The sequence below is a fragment of the Mastigoproctus giganteus genome, chromosome 8, assembly GCF_048544385.1.
Source record: "Mastigoproctus giganteus isolate SK-2022 chromosome 8, ASM4854438v1, whole genome shotgun sequence".
Lineage (NCBI taxonomy): Eukaryota > Metazoa > Arthropoda > Arachnida > Uropygi > Thelyphonidae > Mastigoproctus > Mastigoproctus giganteus.
Genome location: NC_143582.1, coordinates 95,500,704 through 95,525,599, shown reverse-complemented (window position 1 = coordinate 95,525,599; position 24,896 = coordinate 95,500,704). Strand labels below are relative to the sequence as shown.

General features: G+C 33.8%; 1 protein-coding gene across 1 annotated transcript in view; it reads left to right on the top strand.

Moving 5' to 3' along the window:
* The window catches only part of LOC150081723 (uncharacterized), a 305,523-nt gene that overhangs the window by 58,500 nt on the left and 222,127 nt on the right, over positions 1-24,896 (top strand). The window contains exons 3-4 of the mRNA XM_090380297.1: positions 6,410-6,515; positions 19,145-19,284. Of these exons, the coding sequence (XP_090236423.1) occupies positions 6,410-6,515; positions 19,145-19,284 (246 nt within the window). The remainder of the gene's footprint in view (positions 1-6,409; positions 6,516-19,144; positions 19,285-24,896) is intronic.

The following is a 24,896-nucleotide window of genomic DNA, read 5'->3' as shown; positions in this document are numbered from 1 at the left end:
AATATTATTTATGATGGTATATCAAGCTTAATGTCCAAGTTTGCAGACGTAATTTCCCTAAAACAGAAGTCAGGCTAATAGGTCTGTAACTGCCCATGTCACACCTTATCCTCCTTTGTGAATTGGGGATACATTTCCATTTCATAAGAATTGCCCCTGAACCCAAGAATTCAGGTGAGGTCCTGAGTGTGTCACAGTGGAGCAAAGAAATTTTTATAAGCTTCAAGCCTTGAAAAATTAATTTTTGCCTTTGCAAGAATGATAGATAGGAAGGGTAAGAGTGCCAAAAAATAGACACAGATCTGAGTAAATTTCACTACATCCAGTTTTGTACATGAATTGTAGATTTTGATTTGTTTCATGCCAAAAAATTTTTATTTGTGGTTGGGAAGCAATGTCTGGCTGATTTCTACTCTTTCCTTAATTCAATAGTACTTGTATAACTTTGGGTAGAAAAAGTTTTCAAACTTTCTTGAACTTTCATACCTGCAAACTTTCAGAAATGAAAAATCAAAAATCACAACACTTGAAGAGACCTTGCTTTTGATGGAATGGTCCAGAAATGTGTTCAAGCATGACCTAATGGTGTTCTCAGCCTTTCCTTCCAAATTAATGACAATTAATTAATCTATCACACTCTGCAGTTGGTTAATTATGATGTTGCCCGAAAATGCAATGACTGCATTAAAGTTCTTTCCTTGGATTCTTTCTGCACCCGTCACACCACACACAGATCTGTACAATTACATCCTATTTAGGCTATTAAAAATCTTTACATTCCTCAACTGGTTGAAAGTGTCTTCAGCCCATCATGCCCACTTACATGAATCAATTAACATGGTGCTGTCACATCACTCAACAAGTTCAAGGTAGCCTTTAATAATGGAAGAAATAAAATGTGGGTCAGTAGCAACACACTGACAATGATCCTGATATGCAAGAACTTGCCACTCTGTGATCATTAGTGTGAATATGAGGCACAAACTTGGCTGAAATATGTCATATCTCCAAATCTTGTTTTAAAATTTATTGATGTGTTCCATTAGAATTACAGATTTCACTAGCAACTTTGCAGACAGATAAAAATCAGTCATTGCTGATCAGATCATGAACAAGAGTTACTGAATCATTGGCTTTGGAAGTTTTAGGCAAAATTTAATGCCAATTTGCTGCTAAGTAAAATCACTCATTACAAAACACCTATTCATAATGCACACTGTATCATTCTTCCTACAAATGCAGACAAGCAGTGAGTCATACGTCACTATGCCTAGATGAGTAACCAAACATGTTTCAACTCATCATAACACTAAAATTGCAGGATACAAAGTCAGTCCCCAAACTATTTGTTCACAACTTGTATAAAATGCAGAAAAAAAAAATTAATTAAAAAATGTATTTATGTTTTGTTTTGTTTTCTCCTTTACATTTGATGTTACAAATATGCTTTATGCAGTGAAATCACTCATTATTAACATAATGAGTGATTTCACTTTTCCCACCAGCAGATATATTAATGTCAAACCGGTGCAAAATGCAACCCTATTTAATTTTCTGACTTCAAAATACAAATGCATATATCTTCTTCTAGTTCTCTGCCCTCGGGCAGGTTCAGGGGTCCACTGTTGCCATGCTTCTTTAACTTGTGCTTTTCATGTATATGTCCCTAAATTCTTGAAAATACATACTACTGTTTGTATTTATTATGCATTGCTAGCAGGGATAAGGTTAGTTAGTTATTTGGTTTTTAGGAGCATTAGCAACTAGGCCATATTGCTCCGGGATATGCGGTGGTCATTTCCTGACTTTTCCGCATCCTCCGTATTTGGTGGTGACGGGCTTGAACCCCGGGTCTAATCAAGAAGTGTGTGCTACGCACTGCTGCTCCTTCCCACCTGGCTACGGAGGTGCCAAGGGATAAGGAGGTGATTATCCCTTGTATAAGGCAATGGTCAGGCCACACCTTGAGAACTGCATACAGGTCTGGAGGCCTCATTTTAGGAAGGATGTAGAGATGCTGGAACGAGTTCAGAGAAGGGCAACAAGATTAGTGAATGGAACAAAGGGGTGCTCTTACGAAGAAAGGCTTAAGTTTTGCAAATTACAGTGTCTGGAGACTAGGCACCAGCGAGGTGATCTGATAGAGGTGTATAAAGCCTTGAATGGTTTGAGCATGCCCAGTGCTGATGGGATTCTTCCTCTTGCTCAGAATAATCACCTGAGAGGGCATAAATTCAAATTGAGAAAACACAGATGTAGGATAGACGTGCGGAAATTTGCCTTTAGCCAGCGGGTGGTTGGTTGGTGGAATAGACTTCCATCCCTTGTCGTGGAAGTTGATAGCCTAAATAAGTTTAAGGCTCAGCTGGACAGGTATTTCGAATGAACAGAGGGGTGAAATGGAAGTGGTTATTTTTTTATCTATTTATTTATTATTTTTTTTTTGGCTGATGCTGCATAAGCTTGCTTTCTTGCATCAAATGCCTCTACTAATGCTAAATAAGTAATACAGGACAACCTAGACAAGAATACAGCTATACTGCAGTCAAGCGTGGATTTGTTAAGGGGTGATCTTGTCTGACCAATCTGACTGGATACTACGATGCATTAACAAAGGAAATATATGCAAAAATAATTTTGAAATGATATACTTAGATTTCAGAAAAGGTTTTGATACTGTTCCACATAAAATATTCCTGTATAAATTAGAGCAGTGTGGTATTAGGGGCAAGTTATTTCTATGGATAAAGAGAGGGGTTGACTGGGAGAAGACCGAGTGGTCATCATTTGGCACTGCTCTTCTTGGACTAATGTCCAAAAAGAGCAGTGCCCAATGATGACCACCCCCAATGATTCCACAGGATTCATTGTTAGGTCCATTGTTGTTTTTTGTGTTTATTAATGATATTGGTGAAGGTGTATCAGTTGTGATGTCTGAGATTTCAGATGATATTAAAGTTGGCAGTGTTTAATGATAGTAATCATGTTTGCTACTGTAATAAGATCTAGAAAAATTGGGCTGAAAAGTGGCAATTGAAGTGTAACTTTGAAAAAGTAAGGAACTGCATATGGGTAGTAGTTAATCCCAGTTGTGTGGTACCATGCCCAGGATGGTGGAGAATGAAACAACCCGGGAATAATTGTTAGTCAGATGTGATGGTTTCTGAGCAGTGTAGACAGGCTGACAGGACAGCTCATAGGGTTTTATTAGTGATATACAGTATAGGAATTTTGTCAGCTGGATAAGGAGTTGATTATCCAATTGTAGAAGGCAATGATTAGGCAACATCTTGAATATTGTGTAAAGGTCTTGGACTCCTTTTAGGAAGGATGTGAGTCTGTTGGAATGTTAGTTGATTGTTGGAACAGGCTTTCATCTGGTCCTGTGGAAGTGGGTATTCTGAAAAAATTCAAAGAAGACTAGATACACTATTAGAGGAGATGAACATGTGAAATGGGAATTTTTTTTTTTTTTTGCTGATGCTATATAAGTATGCTTTCTTTCTGTTGACATTTGTCACAATTAATATGCAGTACACTAAAGGAGCTGATAGATAATATCTACAGCAACTATCATTGAAAAATTTGAATGGGAAAATAATGGAGTTACCGGGGAAAAAAGTAGTTTGCAAGCAAGGTCCATTTGAAGCTGTAAATTGAAACTTAATTTTTTTTATTTTTATTATTAAATTATTATTTTTGTATATATTTTTAGAGACCCCCATAGATTGAGTTAATTTAAAATGGACATGCACTGGGTAGTTATATCATAAAATTATATTAACAGAGGTCCAATCCACTTTCTTTTCTCTTTAGATTTCTTTATTTGTTGTTTGGTTCTGTACTGCAAGCTGGCTGTCTCTCTTTTTCTCAAATATTGTCAAGCAAAAAATCTGTTGCAGTATCCTTTGCTGGCTTGTAGTATTCACTTATATGGCATTATAAGTGAAGCAAGCCCATACTCACCAGATGTGGCCCCAGGGCCCACATCTGGTGAGTACGGGCTTGGCACACCCAGGGTTCTGAGATGGATATCATCATTCTTCTCCTTCTTGGTGATTCTCTCTCTCTCTCTCTCTCTCTCTCTCTCTCTCTCTCTCTCTCTCTCTCTCAGTGTAACTCAGAATTTTTTTTTTTGCCTGGTGCAGCAAAAGCCTCAGGCTTCCCTGCACCATATGGCTGATAATGATAATCACAGCCATTGTTTAAATGTCTGCTGCGTTGTTCGTTGAATATTGTGTGTATTATAATTTTTTATTGTTTGACTGTTTACAATGACATTTGTATTAATATCAGAATTTTCCATATCTTGTATCTGCTAATCTGTTGCCTTATCTCAACTTATTGATGACTTCCTGGGTTATTTTGAACTTTACGGTTTCCATGTCAACTTCTTGTAGATCCAATACTTAAGTTTTATGTTTTTGCGATCTCCCATTTCCCTCAAGTTAGAATTCAATATGAAGTAATTCCTCCTGTAAACCATAATAAATTTTAGGCAACCTGTATTCTAAGCTGCTTTTCTCAATCCATTGCACAAATCTTTGCTCTACCATTCTCACAACCTTTTGGTTTATGAAATATGACGTCACCATCATCATAATCCGAACATCATAAGGAAATACTTCCACAATATGCTTCACTAATCTTGTCCGTCATCTTGAAATCCACCCTTCACCTTTATCAAATCAGCTGAATTCTTTCTAATTATGTGGTTAAATGCCAAACTTTGACTTCATATTGTGTCATCTCTGGGGTTATTTTAAGAAAAATTTCGAACTGCACAAACAAGTACAAGTAGGAAAATTGAAAAGGAAAATAAAATTGTGGTTATATTATGTTTCTTTTATTGTAAATATAAATAATTTGTGCTTATGCATCGCAATAATTTAAGTAAAGAAAGAAAAAAAAGAAAAATAATAAAAAGAACAAAACTTATATCCATATATTCCGAAGTTAAAATTTTTTCATTTTTGCATTTACTTTTGTCGTCATTATTATTGTCTTTTTTTGTACACAAATAGTAGTTTCTGTTTGTGTCTTCATGAGATTAATATATTTTTTTACACAACTGATATTAACAGCACTTTGACTATATATATAATTTATTTTTGACTTTTTAGTGCACCATATTGGTAATGTAAGTTTTTTTAAATATATATATATATATATATATATATATATATATATATATATATATAATCCACCTGTTAAAATTGTTTTATATAATTATACAGCACAAAACTAATATTAGAGCTGCACATTTGGATTTTAGAGCTGCACAAACCAGTCTGAGTTTCAGAATAAAATACTCTGTCACCTTGATATCAACATAAAAAGCAAATTAAAATCGTGCATGTTACTGTTCACTGGCAATATAAAGCTGTCCAGTGTTTTGTGTTCTTTGATTACTGTACTAGCCAAAGTGACTCCTTCAACATCTGGGGTCTTCTTTGGTGGTGAATTACTATCAGAGCCACTGTGGCTCTCGAGTCTAAACTTTCCAGAATACAACAGATTTGATTTTCATTTGTCAGCATCTCAGTCAAGCTAGCCACTCCTTTTGCCTTGACTCTGATATCTGGCTGGCTTCATGACAAAGTGCACACAAAAAGAACTTTAGATGACTCTTATATTAAGCTTCTGCCTTCAGAAGACCCGTTTCAACAAGCTTATTTTATTTTTTGTTAATTGCCTATTTTATATGTTATTAGGCTTTTTTTTTACCTGTCTTTACTGGGGAATTGCTCCCTTTGGTTGGCAACAGATGATTTTATATATACATCCACTCAGTTGGCATCACAGTCATTGTTTAAAGATCTACTGTATTGATTTATCTAATATTTGCTGAAGGCAAATATTAGATAAATCATTTGTAAAATAATATACTGCCTCCTTGTAAAGTTAAATTGCACACAGTGATATTAGGGGCACTTTCTGACAACTGATATTTAATTATCTTATATTTTATACTTTAGTATTTTTTTTGTAAAATATTTATATACTGATGGAATATCTTTACTATATGGCATTTCTTTCATTTTGTCAGTGCAAACCTGACAACCATACAATGGCTGTCAGGTTTGCACCAACTTGACTGCCTGAAACCCGTTAAGCTTTTTTTGGCATTGCCAAAAAAAGCTTAAAGGCTTCTCCATTACAAATAAATTGCAATATTGCTTCTCAAGAGGAAGGTGCCGTTTATTCATAGTACAGTATTACAAATGGATTAACAGGGCAAGACATTTTGCAGTGATTGTTCATCATGTCTTACAATAGTTAATTATTTATTAAGGTTTAGAATATATAAATTGTTTCAATTTTGTGCATGGTCCCATATTGTTACTATGTTACATTTTTCTTGTAATGGTATATAAAATATTTTATTTAAAAATTTATTTCATTACAGAAAAACCTTAATGGACATAAAAATATCATTGGTTATATTGATTCAAATGTGAGCCTTATTAGGAATGGAGTCTTTGAGGTTTTAATACTTATGCAGTACTGCAAAGGTAAGTTTATTTAATGAATATGAGAAATGTTTATCACTTTCAGATTCAGAAAACTAATTTTTTGCTGAAGGCATAATTTTAGATTTAGCTTCCTGACCCACATGATATTTCAGATGCACTCTCAGATAACCTTCTCCTTATGTTCAGTGGTATGGTATATTAATTTTATGGATAACCTTTAGTTCTGAGGTTGGAACGCAAAAGTGCACTTCCCTCTATGCAATTTTTTAATTTTAACAAGTTTTTAATATCCACACCTCTTTTTAATTAATCTCATACATTAACACATAAGTAGTTGGAAGATAAGTTTCGGTAATTTAGGTTTCTAACCTTTTTATTGTTCACTGGTATGGTAAATCATTGATAAGACAATGATTTACCATACCATTGTACCATACTAATCATTCTGCTATTTCCCACATACCCATCCACATGTATAACTTTGAACTGGTAGCATGAAAACATAATTGCCATTTCTCTAACTACCTGTGTAATCTGTCCAAATCATTCTGAAGATGACTTGCATTGTTAATCAAAATGTTGACCTTTACAACATGTGCAAATTTCAGTGTTGTTCCCTTAATCTCTCATTAATACCATTCAAGAAAATCAGAAACAGGTATGACCCAACCATAGCACCTTATAATCTCACTTATAATCCTGGCTTACTTCTAAAGGTGGCAATTAATAACAACTCTCGTTTGCCTGTACCCCAGTATATTCCAACTGGTTCATCAACCTCCAGTGTTGGATTATGTGAAGTGCTTTGCTGAATTCGAAGTACAGTCGAACTTGGTTATAACGAACATCAAGGGACTGACAAACTTTCCTTATTATAACCATACTTAAGTATTTCCCCATTACTCACTATATCAGTAATGAGTTAAATCTACCTCCTATTTTTTGTAATTCTCAATAATTTGATAAAAAGAGATTCAAAAAACAAAAGAAATATTAGAGAGAAAAAATAAGATAAGTATATACCTACATATTATTTATATTATTCTTGTATAAACTACAATGCACTTAATACTAAACACAATTTATTTCTCCATAATTAAAAACTACTAATTAATAATAAACATGATATCAATTAGACTTTATTTACGAATCTTAAAATTGATGTTTGTTTTAAAGATATTTCTAAAGTTTGATATTTCTAAAGTTTCCCCTTAAAACACTCGGTGTGTTAAGTCTCATTTCCTTTAAAAAAATTGACTAATATGTCCAATTTATGGTTACATATTGAGCTTGGGAGTTTGTCAGTACTGATTTTGATTCACTTTCACTTGTCATCATATCATCGTCTTTATCATTTTTGTTGAGCACAGCATCTACAGTGTCACTCTCTGTAGGAAGACTGCTAGTTAACAAGTTGTCATCAACTCGTACAAATTCATCAATTTTATTATTAAAACCTACAATGTTATTACATAGCAGCCATTCAGATAATGGTAAGTTGTTTTCTTCATTTCTGTCATCTTCTTCATCTAAGATTGAAATTTCATTTGAATTTAATTTTGATTTTTTGAAGCAATTCGATATGGTTATTGAAGTAACATTGTTCCATCATTCAATAAATTTATAGAAACCAATATCGATATAGACTTGTTAAGTTTCTGTTCTCTTTGACTGATTTGATGTAGAACTATAAATTTTTATAAAATTCTTTCAAACTCTTGATTACACCTATTTCCATCGGTTGTAAAATTGATGTCACATTGGGAAACAGAAACACTAGCTTAATGTTGGAAAAAATTTGAATCTGGGGATGTGCAGGACAGTAAAACTAACAATAAAATATTTTTCTTCTTTTTGAATAGCTACTTATTCCAATCATTTACATATTGCTGAAAAATATCTGATGTCATCCAAGCTTTCTTGTTCGCAGTGTTATCCACAGGAAGTTTCCTTACGTTTTTGAAACACCAAGGTTTTAATGATTTATCCAAAAACAAACGGATTTTTTTATTATCAGCTCCTGTCACATTTGCATATATGAGCACCATCAAGCGAGGCTTTGATTTTTTTCACACCAACAGGTTTTCCCCTTTGAATGTAGTTGTATCATCAGGTGTCAAATTATAAAAAAAGTTTCGTTGGCATTGTAGACTTTTTTTGTCATTGAAATCTTTCCTGCTTTCTGCCCAAACACGGTCAATCCAGTCATTTGCCGTTATTGGATCTGCAGATCAAGATTCCTCACTAATTTTTGCATAAATGATGTTATGTCAGTTTTTAAAGTGATCCAGCCAACTGTTGTTACATACAAAATCATCATGTTCATATTTTTTAGCAAATTTTTCCACTTGAGCTTCAAGGTTGGACCATCAATTGAAAAAAACTCCAGCACTTCTTTGTGTAGTGATCCATTGAAGCAATGCTTCATCGACGTTTGTAAGCTCTCACTTTCTAAATTTTTTTTTTCCTGATTATGTTCTTTTCTAGTTCTGATATGTAAACATTTTTATTCTTCCACAATGTCGATACTGTTGAAGAGGGCAAAGAAAACTTTTTACGCATTTCAACATTTTTTGCACCACGTTCTAACTCACGATTAATTTAGACTTTTTTGCGAATCAAGAGACACTTTATTTTGTTATTAGACGTGTTTCCGAAGAAAGGGTTCATTTCTAACTGATTTTGCTTTTAAATGACAGTGAGGTGATCTGCATACAAAGTTCTTAGAAGTCCCAAAATAAATTTATGGTTCAGTGAATCCAAGACAGTTTGTAAATAGAGTAATGCGAAAAGCGGAATGCCAATGCACTATTGTATAGCCGTGTCCCTGAAAGGACAAGGTCATAAACCAGCTGTTAATGTGATGCGGGTGGTCACAAAAGCTAAGTCGTCCCTTTCACTTTTGTCTAGTCCAAGAATTGGGTTTTTCTCACTACCTGAGCAATTAAGAATGTCTACATAATTATCAAAATTTGTACGGTATATGTGTGTAGTATGCTCGTTATAACAGTGAGCAATTGTATGGGAATACACATAAATTAGAGTCATTATGGCTTTTTTCTCATTACAGCCATGATCTTGTTATTTCTGTGCTCATTATAACCAAGTTCGACTGTATATGATGTTAAAATTGTTTCTTTTACCCGACTCCTGATTGACCACATCATACCTTTCAGGTTGGTCAATCATTATTTTCTCTTTAAAAAGCTTCGTTTTGGTTTGTCATGCTTGCTAAGGTCCTGTCTTGTAATGCACTCTTCATTATAGATTCCATGACTCACCATTGAGGTAAAAGTGACTGTTCTTTAGTTAACCATCTGATCCATATACAGGTAATCCCCATATAACATGGTTTCGCTCTAACATGGTTTTAGAATTGCGGGAAACCTTGCATAACACGGTATTTTTGACCTTTTGTGCTGGGAAAACCCTGCTATTAAGTTAGATATAATTTTCAATGTTTCCATTCCTTTTTGCAAATCCCTGCTGTTGATTGGCTAGTCATTATCGCCTTTGTGATATTTTTCCAAAGCACATTTCTAGAGGTCACTACCATAAAACAATAAAAACAATTTGTGCTTTCCGGTTTATTGGTCTTTTCTGTTAGTGTAATCAGTTATAAACAGGTAGTAAACTCGATCTTCTTGTATTTGCTATAGTTCCGATAGCTGGAATTCTGTGGGTTTTCCCGTTATTATGGTAAAATGTGTTTCCCCTTCAAAGAAATATTCAATCATATAAAAAAACATAAATAAATTTTCAGAACCTCATTACTCCAAATCTCACTTATGTATATCGTGTTTGTTGCAACTTGTGCATGCCCCGTTCTTTGTTATTAACTTCTTATCATTTTTACTGTTTTAAATTAAAAAAAAAAAAAAGTCAGTGAATAGAAATAATTAGTTAGTATGTACATATTAATTAAGCTATGTACATAAGCGTAAATTTATTTTTATTTTACTAACTGGAAAATATTCTTCCAATTTTCACATATCATTATTGTTAATTGATATTGTTAATTTCACATATCATTATTATCACATATCATCTTTGTTAATTGGTAAGGTAATGAAGTTAAATTTGTGCTTTATATCTTTAAAGTGGGAGTCCACTGTATTTTGTTGGGAGATTCCTGGGTTAGACTCTATGCTATTGAACTTGTGAGAGACCATAAAAAATTGTGGCTTTGAAGTGTCCAGAAGGTACATGAAATTTAAATGCCGCAGAAGAGATTGTGCTTCGCAGCGATGAAGAGGAAGAAAATTAAATGACTGTACATTGCTGACATAAGTATCAAAGTTCGTAAGGTAAGACGTTTGTTCAGTTATTACTATTACTACTATTTAAGTTAATACTATTAAGTTACTACTATTAATTAATTAAGTTACTACTATTATAAAAATAAAGTTAAAATATTAAGTTATTACAAATATAAAAATGAAGTTTCCGATAGTTATAAAAAAATGGCGTATTTTTGTTAGCTTTTGGAACGTAACCCCCCTTTTTGTACTGGTTCTTAGTATCGTATAACATTGTTTCGCATTACACGAGATTTTGTAAGAACCAAACTACCATGTTAGCATTAGTAGGGGCATACGATGCAAGAAAGCAAGCTTATGCAGCATCTCTCATGTGATTATTCTGAGCAAGAGGAAGAATCCCATCAGCATTGAGCATGCTCAAACCATTTAAGGTTTTTATACACCTCAATCAGATCACCTCATAGGTGCCTAGTCTCCAAACACTGTAATCTGCAAAACTTAAGCTCTTTCTTCATAAGAGCAATCCTTCGTTCTATTCACTAATCTTGTTGCTCTTCTCTGCACTCGTTCCAACAGCTCTACTTCCTTCTTAAAATGAGGCCTCCACACCTGTATACAGTACTCAAGGTGTGGCCTGACCATTGCCTTATACAAGGGAATAATCACCTCCTTATCCCTGCTAGAAAAATTCCTGTATATCATTAACATGATACCATGAGCTACTCTCGCAGACCGTCTACACTGCTCAGAAAACTTCATATCTGCCTGCACAATTATCCCCAGGTCCTTTTCATTCTTTACCACTGTCAGTGTAGTACCACAGAGTTGATACATTACTCTGGGGTTACTGCTTCCTATATGTAGTACTTTACATTTGTCAAGGTTAAACTTCATGGTGTACACGAAAGTATACATGTACCTGTTCCTATTCTTAGCTACACTAACACAATCCATGTGTTTACTTGTACCGCAACGACTCCCAGCAGTCTTTGAAATACCCTGCATCTTGTTTTCCAGGCTGCTGCTCACTCCAATAGAAGCAGTGCAAGAATCACTTTCACCTCTCCCAGCAGCTACTGTTAATCTATTAGTCCGTGTATCGCCCCCCCCAAGCTAGCAGTTTTCCGACCCACCTAATACTGCCTCGATAGCATCAGCAAATATTCTTGCACCCTTTCTATTTAAGTGTATCCCATCCCTGTAGAAAGAGTCTCTCTCCTGTTAATAAGCACAGACCAGGCTGAGAAAAATTCTACCCCTTGAGCTTTGCACAATCTGTCCAGGGCTGAATTGATCGACAAGGCTCTCATCATATACTCCCTCCTATCATGTCTGTACAGAATTGCAGACACTTTCAAACTTCAACCCTAATTCAAATTAGGGTTGAAGTACAGGTGAACAGTGACCTGTACTTGTTAAGTAATTCAGCTGGTCTCCTACTCTTAATATCATTAGTGCCAATACGCCTCCGTAGCCAGGTGGGAAGGAACAGCAGTGCATAGCACACGTTTCTTGATTAGACTGGGGTTCGAGCCCGTCACCACCAAATACGGAGGATGCGGAAAGGTCAGGGAATGACCACTGCGTGTCCCGGAGCAATATGGCCTTAGTTGCTAAATGCTCTTAAAAAAAAAAAAGAAGAAAAAAAATTAGTGCCAACGTGTACAACAGTATCACCTTTTGTGCCCTTAAAAGATGATATCTGCTCTACGTCATCAAACTTTGCCCCTGGCAGACATATCCTGGTCCTGTTCCAACTATCCTTTTTACACAATATGTTTCCCGTTTCCCTGACAATAGTCACCTACAACTACTAGTTCCTGTGGGACCAGTGCATTCTGCCTTGGGGGTTGCTGCTGTGTTGAGTGATGATCAAGTGCGAGCTCTGGCATTGATGTGGGCAGCTGAGAGCTTGATAGGCCCCTCAATTTAGATCCTTGAAGGGCATCCACCATGTCCATCAAGCTCTCATACCCGGCCCATAACAATGCTGAGTTGTCGCCTGATTTCATCACTCTCCTTACATCGGGCACACACAAAGACCCTTGGCAATATGTTCCGTACCTGATTGATCCACAAACATTAAACAAGCAGTGCATTTTAAAAGGCTGTGATTCAGAGGGCAAATGCCCCCCCCCCCTCACTTCTCCCCTGAGCCACAGCACTCCCATTAGCTTGAGCCTTTAGCTTTGCTGCTCTGGTCTGAGTCAAGGTTTCGATTCAATTTCAGTACAAAATTATATCCCTAAACTTATATCCCTATGCAATTATAACACTATATATATATATATTTTTTTTTTTTTAAATTTTTTTTAAATTTTTTTATTTCTTTCAGTATAGAGTACAGGTTGTCCTTGACTTTACGAGTTAATTTGTTCCTAGCGCGCGCTCGTAAAGCGGGAAATTATTTTCCATAGATATAAGGTTAAAAATAGGGGTTACGTTCTCAACAATGAAATTATCTAGCTAATTATTTTGTGTTTAAACAATGATTGATTTATTGAAAGAAATGAAAATGTAGCCTGTAAAATCAAGCAAATTATAATAATAAGGAAATTATTTATGACTTACAAATGTTAAAGAATGTTTATTCTTCATCATCATCGACTAAATGCACACTTGTTGATCACTCATTGGTTTGTTGCACAAGGAGTCGTCTTCAGAAATTCTTCAAGAGATGTTTATTTCCAAGATAATCTTCTCTTTTAATTATAAATTTCATGATTGCATGCATAAGCATTTTTTAACGGCACACACAAATTGCAACTAACAAGGTCCGCGCGGAGTAACAAGTTTATGAAGCTTAAAAAAAAAAGGAATGAAGAGAAGATTCTGAAAATTTATTTATGTTTCTTATACGATTGAAGATTTCAGTAAAGGGGAAACTCATTTCACTAATGTAAAAAAACCACACAATTCCAGCTATTGGTATTTTCGAAAATGCAAGAAGATCAAGGTTACTACCCATTTATAATTGCTTGCAGTAACAGAAAAGCCCAATAAACTGGAAAGTGCAAATTGTTTTATGGTCATGACCTCCAGAAATGTGCTTTAGAAAAATATCACAAAAAAAGTTTAAAATTGATTCTTATATGATAAGAATCAATTAAAATTGATTCTTATATGAATATATGATAACGATGAAGATTAAGAAGATTAATAAATTTTACTGATTGATAATATTATATACTATTCCATACTAAGCTAACCTATCTAGTACAGGATATAACGTATCGTATAACAATGGCGCCAAGTTTCGAGCGGCAAATCTATGGACACTAATTATTAATTAACTTCCAAAATCTCGCTATCTAAATTCAGAATAAACCAAGGATCTTGACTAGGTCTATAAGCTACTTATAGAAAATAATTTAATATAACAATTAAGTCAATAAAGTGGCTAAATAATGCTAAAAACTTTGCATTTGCTAGAGCTGCAAAATTTGTAAAACATGTGGATTGGATACCCATACTGATACGTGTTATACGAGGGTTACTTGTATTCACATTTGTAGATTGGCAATCTACTTAAATTCTAATTAAAGGGGATTACCTGGGTGTAACGAAGACCTCAGGATTAAACCTATTGTTTTGATAGTCTTTCTCAACCTCTTTCAGTATAACTAATGAATATCATTTGTATTATGTGGTTTTTCTTTATTTCTATCTTCAGAACAGAAAGGGACTTACTTTTCTGAATATAGAAATAATCTTTACAGCTCATCAGCCTTGTCAGCTGGATTGTGCATAGATAATCCAGCTGTTGAATTTGGTTCTATCTGCTAGTGATTTATCAGGTGTTATGTATGATTTACATTATACAATTTTCTCAGGCTTCTTCTGCTCAACAGTGATTTTGTTACAAATAAACTTATTATATGAATTGGAGTTTTCCATCACTCTGTAATTGTCCCATTAACTTAAATTATTATAAGTTTATGGAACAATTATACCTCAGTTTTGTGACGAATTTTTTAAATGGTAATTCTAAATCTCCAGAAAAACTGTATTTGTGCAATATTTTTGTTAATTATACAATGTTAATATTTTGTACAAAATAGTGTGATCACACATCTTATTGTGATCACTTTGTGTCTCAGCTAAAGTGATAATAATAACCAAATAAACCATTGTTTATTGATGTTGCGCAGTAATGTGTTTATAAAAATTGGAAATGGATGGAAAGAAAACATTAAAATAAGTAGTATAAAATTTGACTGTCCACTATTCAAGAAAGTCATCAATAAAAATCAAACTCTTAAATCCATTAAAAACAAAGAAAATATTAAAAATCATGAATTAAAAGAGTTGATCCTCTAGTGTAAAACAGTCATATTGGTAGGAGTACAGATACTGTACTTTCTTAACAACACCAACAACCATATGAACTGTGCAAAGCAAAATCAGTAACTAGCCACACAAGGAGTTCAAGAGCCAATCGGAATGTTATGCAATCACTTCCACTACATTTGTGTAAACTGTGATAAGGCAGAAAAACAGTAGTATAACTGAAGCACTGATTACAGTAACTTTTTTTTTCTTGTGTATTAGTATGCATCTGATCCGGACTTCATAAAAATGATAACATTACACAGTTGATAACATTGTGATCATAATAAGTGGTGTGCACTGTATTGATAGTATATAAATAATTAGTTGTTTTTATTTAGAAATTTACTGATAATGGCAAAAAGATTCTTTATATTTTGGTATGGGGTGAGACCCTGTGGGCTGCAGTGATCTCTTTTCTTATACAGTGAAATCCCCTTATGGTGAATACCATTTTAATGAAAATTTTATCATAAAAAAAAATGTTTCCAGGTCCTTGCCATCTTCCCTTATTAGTATTTTGTAAGTCTCATTTGAATGAAAGTTTTGGAAAAAAATTCAGTACAATAAATTGTTTTTAAAGTTCACCTGTGCCTAAAATGTATTTTTACAATGAAAGAAAAACTTGATTGAAAATTTATGAATGGCACTGCAGCACTGGAAAAGCATTGCAGCCCTTATTGTAAAAATAGCTATGGAATCATTCACTTGAAGAAAAGCATGGATGATTTAAATGTAATTTCTAACATGTACACATGTGGAGGTTGTGAAAGATGCAGCAAAAAAAAATTCAGTGTTGCATCCACTACTGTGTTTACTACATTTCTGAATGATTATGCTGAAATCAAACCTCCACCTCCATCTAATATGTAATGGTACAAGTACCAGCACCTTTTCACAGAAAAAAAAAAATAATAATAATAATAATAAATAGGAAAAAAAAAACCCACCATGGATTCATGGTGGGTTTTTTGATTCATGATGTGAATTTTTGACTGGCAGTTAGTTTCCCTAGGAAAATTAAACAATAAAAATAGAAATGCTCAAATCAAAGAAAACAAGAAAAGCAGATTCAAAAATATGAGGCTACAACAAAAGCAGTCTCAATTTTTGTGATTTTAAATGCTCTATTTATACTCTGGCATGATGATCACAAGGTCAAAGGAGTTCACAATTAATCATATTGACAGCGACTCTAGTTGTTAACTGTATTTAGCAGTGATGCAGCATGAACTGTGGTCCACTCAAGCACATGTGCATTTGAGCTCTCACACTTGACCACTCAACTACTTTGGATCTATAAGTGTAAATTGGAATCATATTTATTCTTTATTTTTATCCTTTTTCTGTTTAGGAATTTGTATTTCAATATGCATATTAAATTCAAAGTGTTTAATATACAGAACTAAGTGTTTGAACCTTCTCTGCTGAATTATTTTTGTTTAACTATATGATGAACAAAAATAATTAGATATACTATAACTAGATATGATGATGTGTATCTTGTCATTAAACTATGATCTACTGAAGTAATGTTGTGATGACATCTTGGCCTGTCTTACTGTATGTAAAGGATTGTATGTAAAGGACAGGTGCCACTCCTAGTATGCTGATGTCATTTTATGTTATGCCAAATTTAGTCTTGTTTGTTTTGATTATCATAGGCAATGTTTTGTAAGATTCCTGTGCATGAAATCACAAATGTATGCGATTTAATTTATTAAAGAATTTTAGTATTATTATTAGTTATATGGTGCAAGGAAGCCTGATGTTGTACCAGTCAAAAAAAAAAAAAATTCCCAAGTTACCCTGAGAGAGAGAGAGAGAGAGAGAGAGAGAGAGAGAGAGAGAGAGAGAGTGTGTGTGTCAAAAGTAGAAGGGGAATCACCAAGAAAGAGAAGAATGATGATATCCAGCTCAGGAACCTGAGTGTGTGCCAAGCTCATACTCAACAGATGTTGAGCCCCTGGACATTATCTAGTTCACATCTTAATACATGATGTGTTAAATTATTTTGCATGTTATTTTAATCATATTGTTATTTATGAAGAAGCATATCTGCTAGGAAAGCATTACATTCTTTTTTAGTAAAGATTATTTCCAAGATATGCATTTTGGAGAAAGTAAATAAGACTGGATCTGAGGAAGTATATTTGGTCAATGTGTTGTGTGCTACTTATATAAACTGCAAAAATGCGAAAATTTATTTTTTGTTACACAGAGTATTAATAAAACTACAATAAATAAATTAGCTTTCGGCTGGGTGGCAGCCTTCATCGGATTAAAATACTTGAATGGCAGTTGTTTATTATTTTGAATAAACTGGTTTCCTGGATAGTTGTGGTTGACAGTTTGATTAGGTTTAATGGGCAATTGGATTAGTACCTTCTATTAATGGCAAGAGGGATATGTGTATATTAGAACTTTTTTTTTTAATGGCTGCTGCAGCAAAAGTCTAGCTTCCTTGCATCCTTATGGCCTATTATAATGCTATTTTTACCTTACATGATGCATTAATTGTGCATTAACCTAAGAATGTATTAATATTGTAACTTGAGGGATATCTGTATAGTCAACCCCAGACATCTTGCTGATGCAATTATCAAAAAAAAATTGCATCAGCAAGATTTAATTTGAGTGTGGATGTACACTGTTTATCAGTCAGTTTTTTCATTAAAAAGGCAAGAAATAGTTTAAATTGAGGCACTTTAAAATTTTATTCTTAAATGTGGTATTATATTGGAAAATTATATAATATTGGTGTAGATACACCATAGTTTACCCATAAATTAAACTACATACATAGTGTGAAGGCATCATTTTTAATTGTATCTCATATTGTTGGCTACATTCATACTACTTACGTAGTTTAATTTATGGGTGAACTATGGTGTATCTACACCGATATTATATAGTTAATTTAAACCTATATCATATTATGCCTTGTGCATTTAATCTTCAAATACCGTATCATTCTGTACACCATTTGGCATCTCTCATATTGTGGAATCACTTTGCAACTATGATGGCATGTTTGTATTATCAGAGTACCTACCCCAACCACTGATGTTGGGCCAACAGCTTTGAAACGGTGCTGTCTGGGTGGTGGTATCCACTGAGGATAAATAACAGTAGTTTTCTTTACTAGAGAAGCGTTACTTATTTGAAGTAGTGCAATACCTGGTATCTTGTTGTGAAGGTAGCCACAATATGAGATACAATTAAAAATGATGCCTTCACACTACATATGTAGTTTAATTTATGGGTAAACTATGGTGTATCTACACCGATATTATTTAGTTAATTTAAACCCATATCATATTATGCCTTGTGCATTTAATCTTCAAATACTATATTGGATAATAAAAACAAATAATTTAATAACAGCAGCCTTGTTATCCAAAAAAAAAAAAAAAAGTCTACAAAATTTCTGATTACATTTTGGCCAAATCTTGAGTTAGCCAAATGATTAAATTGAAGCCAAATCACACTTTTGGAAAATTAATACAGAAGCATGTACACAGTGCACTTTTTTTTAAGAATGCCTAATGATGAAGAATTTTTTTATAGTGTTGCTTTTCCCATTAATGATGCAGATCTATGTAAACTGATTCTGGATGAATACTAAACTTCACTGACATAATTTTAATAGATTATTTAAATTACTGCTAGATGGTTGCAACTCATTTTAATTAGAGCCATCTAATGATGATTGCATTGAAATAAGTGAGACCTCAAACAGAGAAAAAAAGAGTTTTCAGGGTTAAAATTGCTAAAAACATTTGAAAGGCTTAGAGCCCTGAGTATTTCCCTCCATTCAGTTATATTAAATACCAAGCCTTCCTCATTGTGGCAGGAATTTAAACTCCTGTGAAATTTTTTCTGTTTAATTAATTCAGATATATACAAATATTTATGACTTGTATTTGAAATAAATTCTTTGTTTGACTTCAGCCTTAAGTCTCTTAGATTCATCTGAAGAATTCATAACAATTTCATGATTACTTTTTACATAATATATAAAGTAACTTTTGGAAGCATTTTATGCAGATTTATATCTTGATTCTTTATTCCTAGGACATGTACTGAAACTAATGAAAGAAAGAAGATTTTCTGGTTTTACAGAAAGAGAAATATTTCATATTTTCTGTGATGTTTGTGAAGCTGTATCTAGATTACACCATTGCCACACACCGATCATTCACAGAGATCTGAAGGTATTATATACAATTTTGAAATGCCGTGGAACTTATAGGCAGTTATACATCTTTAATATATGTAGGATATCTGTGTAGAAAAATGAGCCTTATTATTATTTAGAATTGAATTTCTGATTCATTTTATCTCAGATTCATGTGCTAATGAATTTAGGTAGACTGAAAATTAGTGGAAATTGTTTTTACCGTGCCTATTGTCTTTTCTTTATAAAAATGTTTCAGGTGTTTTAATTGATCTGATATATAATAATAATCTGCATTAACAACTATAGCTCTGTTTTGACTAATATAAAGAATGTATTTCTGGAAAAAAATGCATTAATAAAATTAATATTCTAGTCAAATAATTTTTCTCCATAAGCACATTAGGAGGTTGTTTTTGACAGACCTCAAAGGGCATATTTTTATCATATAAAATGGATTTGAACAGTAAATCAGTTTGGTTTGGTTTTTTTTTTTTTTTTTTATAGGAGCATTAGCAACTAATGCCATATTGCTCCAGGGGGATATGTGGTGGTCATTCCCTGACCTTTCCGCATCCTCCGTATTTGGTGGTCACGGGCTTGAACTCAATCAAGAAGCGTGTGCTTTGCACTGCTGCTCCTGCCCACCTGGCTACGGAGGCGCCCATTAGAATGGAAATAGTATAATAAACATATTAAAAATATAAGTAATTCATGGTGTAAATAAGATTTAATAATGTAAAATTTTTATCTTGGTCTAAATGGTTTAACTTGTTGCTTGATACTTATATGCATTAGGGCAGTTTTTCATCCAACTGGATGAAAATCATTTTAAGAACTGTTTTTGTCTGGTGTGATGATAGATGAAAAACTAGAGTTTTCTGTCTAGTAACCATTTTCCAAAGCAAACTTGTGCAATCTTTATTCTTATTATGGCCTAGTTAATTTGCAAGCCTACTCTCCCTCCCCATCCAGACAAGGCTCAACCCAAGGCCTTGCACTTGGTGTGGAAGAACAGCAATCATAGGTGATAGTAACCTCTTAAACCTTATCTTCAAAGATGTTACCAAAAAAAAAAAGTTGCATTAATTTCTTAGTCCAGCAGCATTTGTTAATCTTTATTTGGCTGCAGACCTGCGGATATATCAATGCTGTTTTGGTCTAGGTATAAGTACTTCCTTGTTTATCAGTACTTTTTAAACTTTGAATTAAAAAAGGTCAAAATTGTTTACATTTTAGACCATTTTGAAGTTTCTTAAATTCAGTTTAAATTTTAGATTTTGTATGTGATAAAATATGCTATAAAATTTGTATACTCTTGGAGTAGATCTAAGGACTCTACTTCAAGAAACACTGTGCTAATCTGCACCTATTAAAGTTTACACATAATTGTTAAAATATGCTATAATTTGTTCAGCTTATGCACAATAATACATACAGGGTAGTTTTAATTAAAGTTCATTGTTTCATCTAGCTATATGTGGAATACCATTAAATGTAAAAGATAATTTGGAATGCATGTGGAAGTGAAAATTTGTGCCCCATGCAACCAGCAGAATACAGTTTTGATGTTCTTCTAGGCACGATAATTGAGATGATTAACATGGTGACCATTTGTGTCCACTATATGCTGAAACCACAGGATGGCAGTCACCTGTTGGCCAAAGCATGTTATAGGGAATATTAGAAGTATGCCTTTTTAATGCCTTCAAATCAGCCAGAAATTGGATATGTCATTAGTACACCTTGTCCTTGAGATATCTCCATAAGGTTTGGGGTCCAGAGATTGAGGTGGGCAGATATCCGTAAAGTGACAGTAAGCAATATGGTCATCATCAAATGTTACTAAGCAGCAAGTTGCTGGTTGACTACTGTGGGGATGAGCCCCATTGTGTATAAAAGTGGTTGTTTCTAAAAATTCACTCTCCTGAAGAGCAGCAATTGCACAATAATGGAGATGATTACAGTAACAACTGTTACAGTGGTATTTCATGATATGCCAATTGATATAGAACTTTCCAAATACTTCTCATATCAACATGTCAGGTGGATGTGACATGACATGCCATCACCCTGCCAGCAGAAAGAATTCACTTGGCTTTCTCTGGAGGGGAAAAGTTATTTCCACAGTTTAGACTGCTACTTTGTCTCTGACTGAAAGAGGTTGACCCACGTCTCATCTGTGGCTAAACTTTGTAAGGAAATTTGCTGTCAACTTTGGGATCTATCATGCTGACACCTTTTTCATAGTGAGGATAAGATAAGATGCCCAGGACACTGGCAATATGCTGAACTGTCACTCATTGATCACTCATCACCATATCTTGAATGCTGTCAATTTCTGGAGTGATGAATGTTGCAGGTCTTCCGTAGTGTAAGTCATCTTCGAGGCTCTTCCTCCCTTATTAAAATTATGCTGCCCACTTCTTAACCTGGAATAGAAAAGAGCATCCTTCCCAAATGTTGTCACCATATCCTCATGAATTTCCTTTGCATTAGTTTCCCCCTTCCAAATATTGGATGACTGCAGGGCTGCTGCGACCATATGTGCTGCCCGTAAGAAAAATCAAATTTGCTGCCCCAAAATATTTGTATTAAAAATTAAATAAGGCAAAATAATTATTAATTTATTAAAAAGAATGGAATTACAACATATGATGAAACAAACAAAAATAACAAAATCATTCTGAAATTCCTGAAATAAACTTTAAATTCTAAATCACAGTAATCATACCCACAATAATAAAATAAAAGGAAAATTATAATGTTAAACAATTATACAAATTTATGTTTATGATGTGCAAATTTATTAATTATTTCATTTGTTTATTTATTCCAAAAGATCATTTTATATTGAAATTATTGCCAAATTAGAGAGTGTCGTTGTTGAGACATTGCCCATCATAAATAATTTTTGATTAATTTTAATTTTGGAAAACTCCGTTCACCTTGAAGCAACTGGAACTGGATAAGTTAGAAAAATTTGTAATGCAACTGCTGCATTTTGAAAAGAATACGTAAAATCGTTTTTAAAAAAGTATATTGTAAAACTTCAAATGGAGTAATATTGTCTTTAATATAAATCTGAAGTATTCTAAGTTCTTCAGATAATGCTAAACCATCAATATTGGACTCATTATGATCAATGTCACTTAACTTAATATGCAAATCTTTGAAATGATCTAATTAATCATCATCTGACAATTTTTTTAATTCAGAAATATTATAAAATATTTTAATATTTCTACATGTTCTTTCATATTTGTAAACCTTTCAGTTAATGCGAAAATTGTATCTATAATTTGAAATAAAAAAATTTGTTGCAGACCCTGAATAGCTTCATCTCTACTTTCATAATTGAAATGACATTTTTCAATCTTCTCCTTACAATGCTTACGGAAACAAAGCTTCAATGCCAAAGATAGTAGGCATATTATTAGCCGAATTGAAAAATTTTTGGACTGCTTCCTCGGTTCTGTTTTCTTTGAAATATTCCCTGATATTTTGTGGACATTACATTCAAGAGCTTCATGTATCAGAATCCTTTTTTTTTTTTGGAGCATTTTACTTACCGGATTAATATCTGCCAAATTGTGAACAAAGAAACTTGTAAGATGTTATTTTTAAGGCTATCGATTTAGCACACTTCCTTGTATCCATATCTTTATTTTTGTCTTCAATGATTATAGCAAAATATCTATATATTTTCTCTATTCTCTAGTCATTTCTAGTATTTTATCTGTAATATTTTGTAAAATTATTTAAATAATTTCATTTTGTATTTGGTCACCTAAATAATGCACGATATTTTTCGATTCAGATTTCTGAATACGGCAAACATGTTCTGCCATAACTGAATCAAATTTAGCAATTGTTTCAGTAAGTTTTGAAAAGTGACCATTGCCATTTTTGTATAAATCTTTTGAAGATCCCCCGAATGCTATACATTGCCTTGCTAAAAATAGTGTCATATATATTATTCTGGCTGACTCTGGAACATGGGTATCTCCATTGCGGGCATGGTCGAAGAACGGAGTGATTGTCTGGTCGAGTTCATATAGGTTCTCTTTATATTAGTGGAGTTGTGGGGGCAGGAGCCCCCAGAACAAAAAAAAGAAAAAAAAAAAAAAGCAGCATTTTTGTTGATGTGCATCAGCAATTCTCATTGTTAATGCACTTGAAATCATCTAGTAAAGTACTGGCGAGAAGAATCACTGGTTACATGTGGTGTTAATTTTTGCTAACTGTTTTTAAAAAAAAATTTTAAATTTCCTGTGCAAATTTTTTTTTTTTCATTATATACACTGGTCTTACCTTCACAGCGTGTTAAAAAAAAAAAAAGTAAAAAGTAACCAGGTGGAGTTGAACTTTATGTTCTAGGAGCTGCCCACACATATAATACATATATACATACATATATCCCCCAGTAACATACAGGCGAGGAGGAGAGAGAGAGGGAAATCAATGAATGGGAGGTGTCTTCATGTCCTATCACTGCCTTCTTCCTCCCTTTCTTGCTGAAGTGCGGTGTTGTACCCATGTTCTGGAGTATAACCCTACGAAATATAAATATGAAACGTGCATCCTGATAAGAAGCAAATTAACATAAGTCTGCAATTTCATGTACTGTATTTATTTCAAATGAATTATTTGCCTGCCGTGTTGAATATTATTATTATCATTATTAATATCTGTTTATTGCTCTGCTTTAGAGCCACCCATGGACAGCAGTAAGCTAGCGGGGTGATTATTACATTCACAGGTTAAGGCAGGGACAAGTGTCTGAGGTTAAATGGAGCCACATGTGTGTATTAACCTGAAAGGAACAATATTTACAGAATTCTTTAATTACATACGTGAAAATTTTGGAATGCCATAGTATCCTAAACTAAGCAAGATAATATTTGATCCAAAATGCTGGATCAAATGTGAAGTATATGTACAAGCAGGAATTTCCTTATTCGAGGCAGTCCATATTTTCCTTTTGGTGGTGTCCCCGAGAGTCATAATGGTAGATTTATGTATGTGTCCATTAGTTTCTGGCATCTGTAAGTGTGATGCTGGCAGAATTTATTGAGGTTTATGGTTAGACTGTTTATCAAATCAATTTTGTTTCCTGGGAACATGAGTCTCAGGCCTTTGAGATTGCTGAAACTGATACTCAGTAGGAGCCTTGTGTCCACTTGACTTCTTCTGGAAATTCAGCGAGTTTTTATTAGGTCACTGATATCAGGGGCGTCAAGTTGTCCTGTAATTAGTCTGGCCAGTGCAAGAAGGTCACACCATGGAAACAACAATTCACTGTTTCCATGGTGTGGCTTCGAGATTGATGTAGACCTGGGCCCTAGAAATAGTGTACTGGTTGCCAGTCTGCCAGTTGAGCCATTTCAGGAACCAATATTCCATACTGAGGAACTTGTTGAAGTATGTTGTAGGGGGCCGATGACCAAGTAGTTGCTGCATAAAGAGGAATGGGGTAGAGACATCGAAGGACGTATTTCTTGACCATTTCAGCATTGTGTATTCCCATTAGTTCCTGGCGGATTGCCCACATAATAGAATACATTTTTGTTTTCATATTCAGGAGGTGTGCCTGGAATGTCAGACCCTCATCCCATACTAACCCCAGATCCATGTGCGTTTTAACTT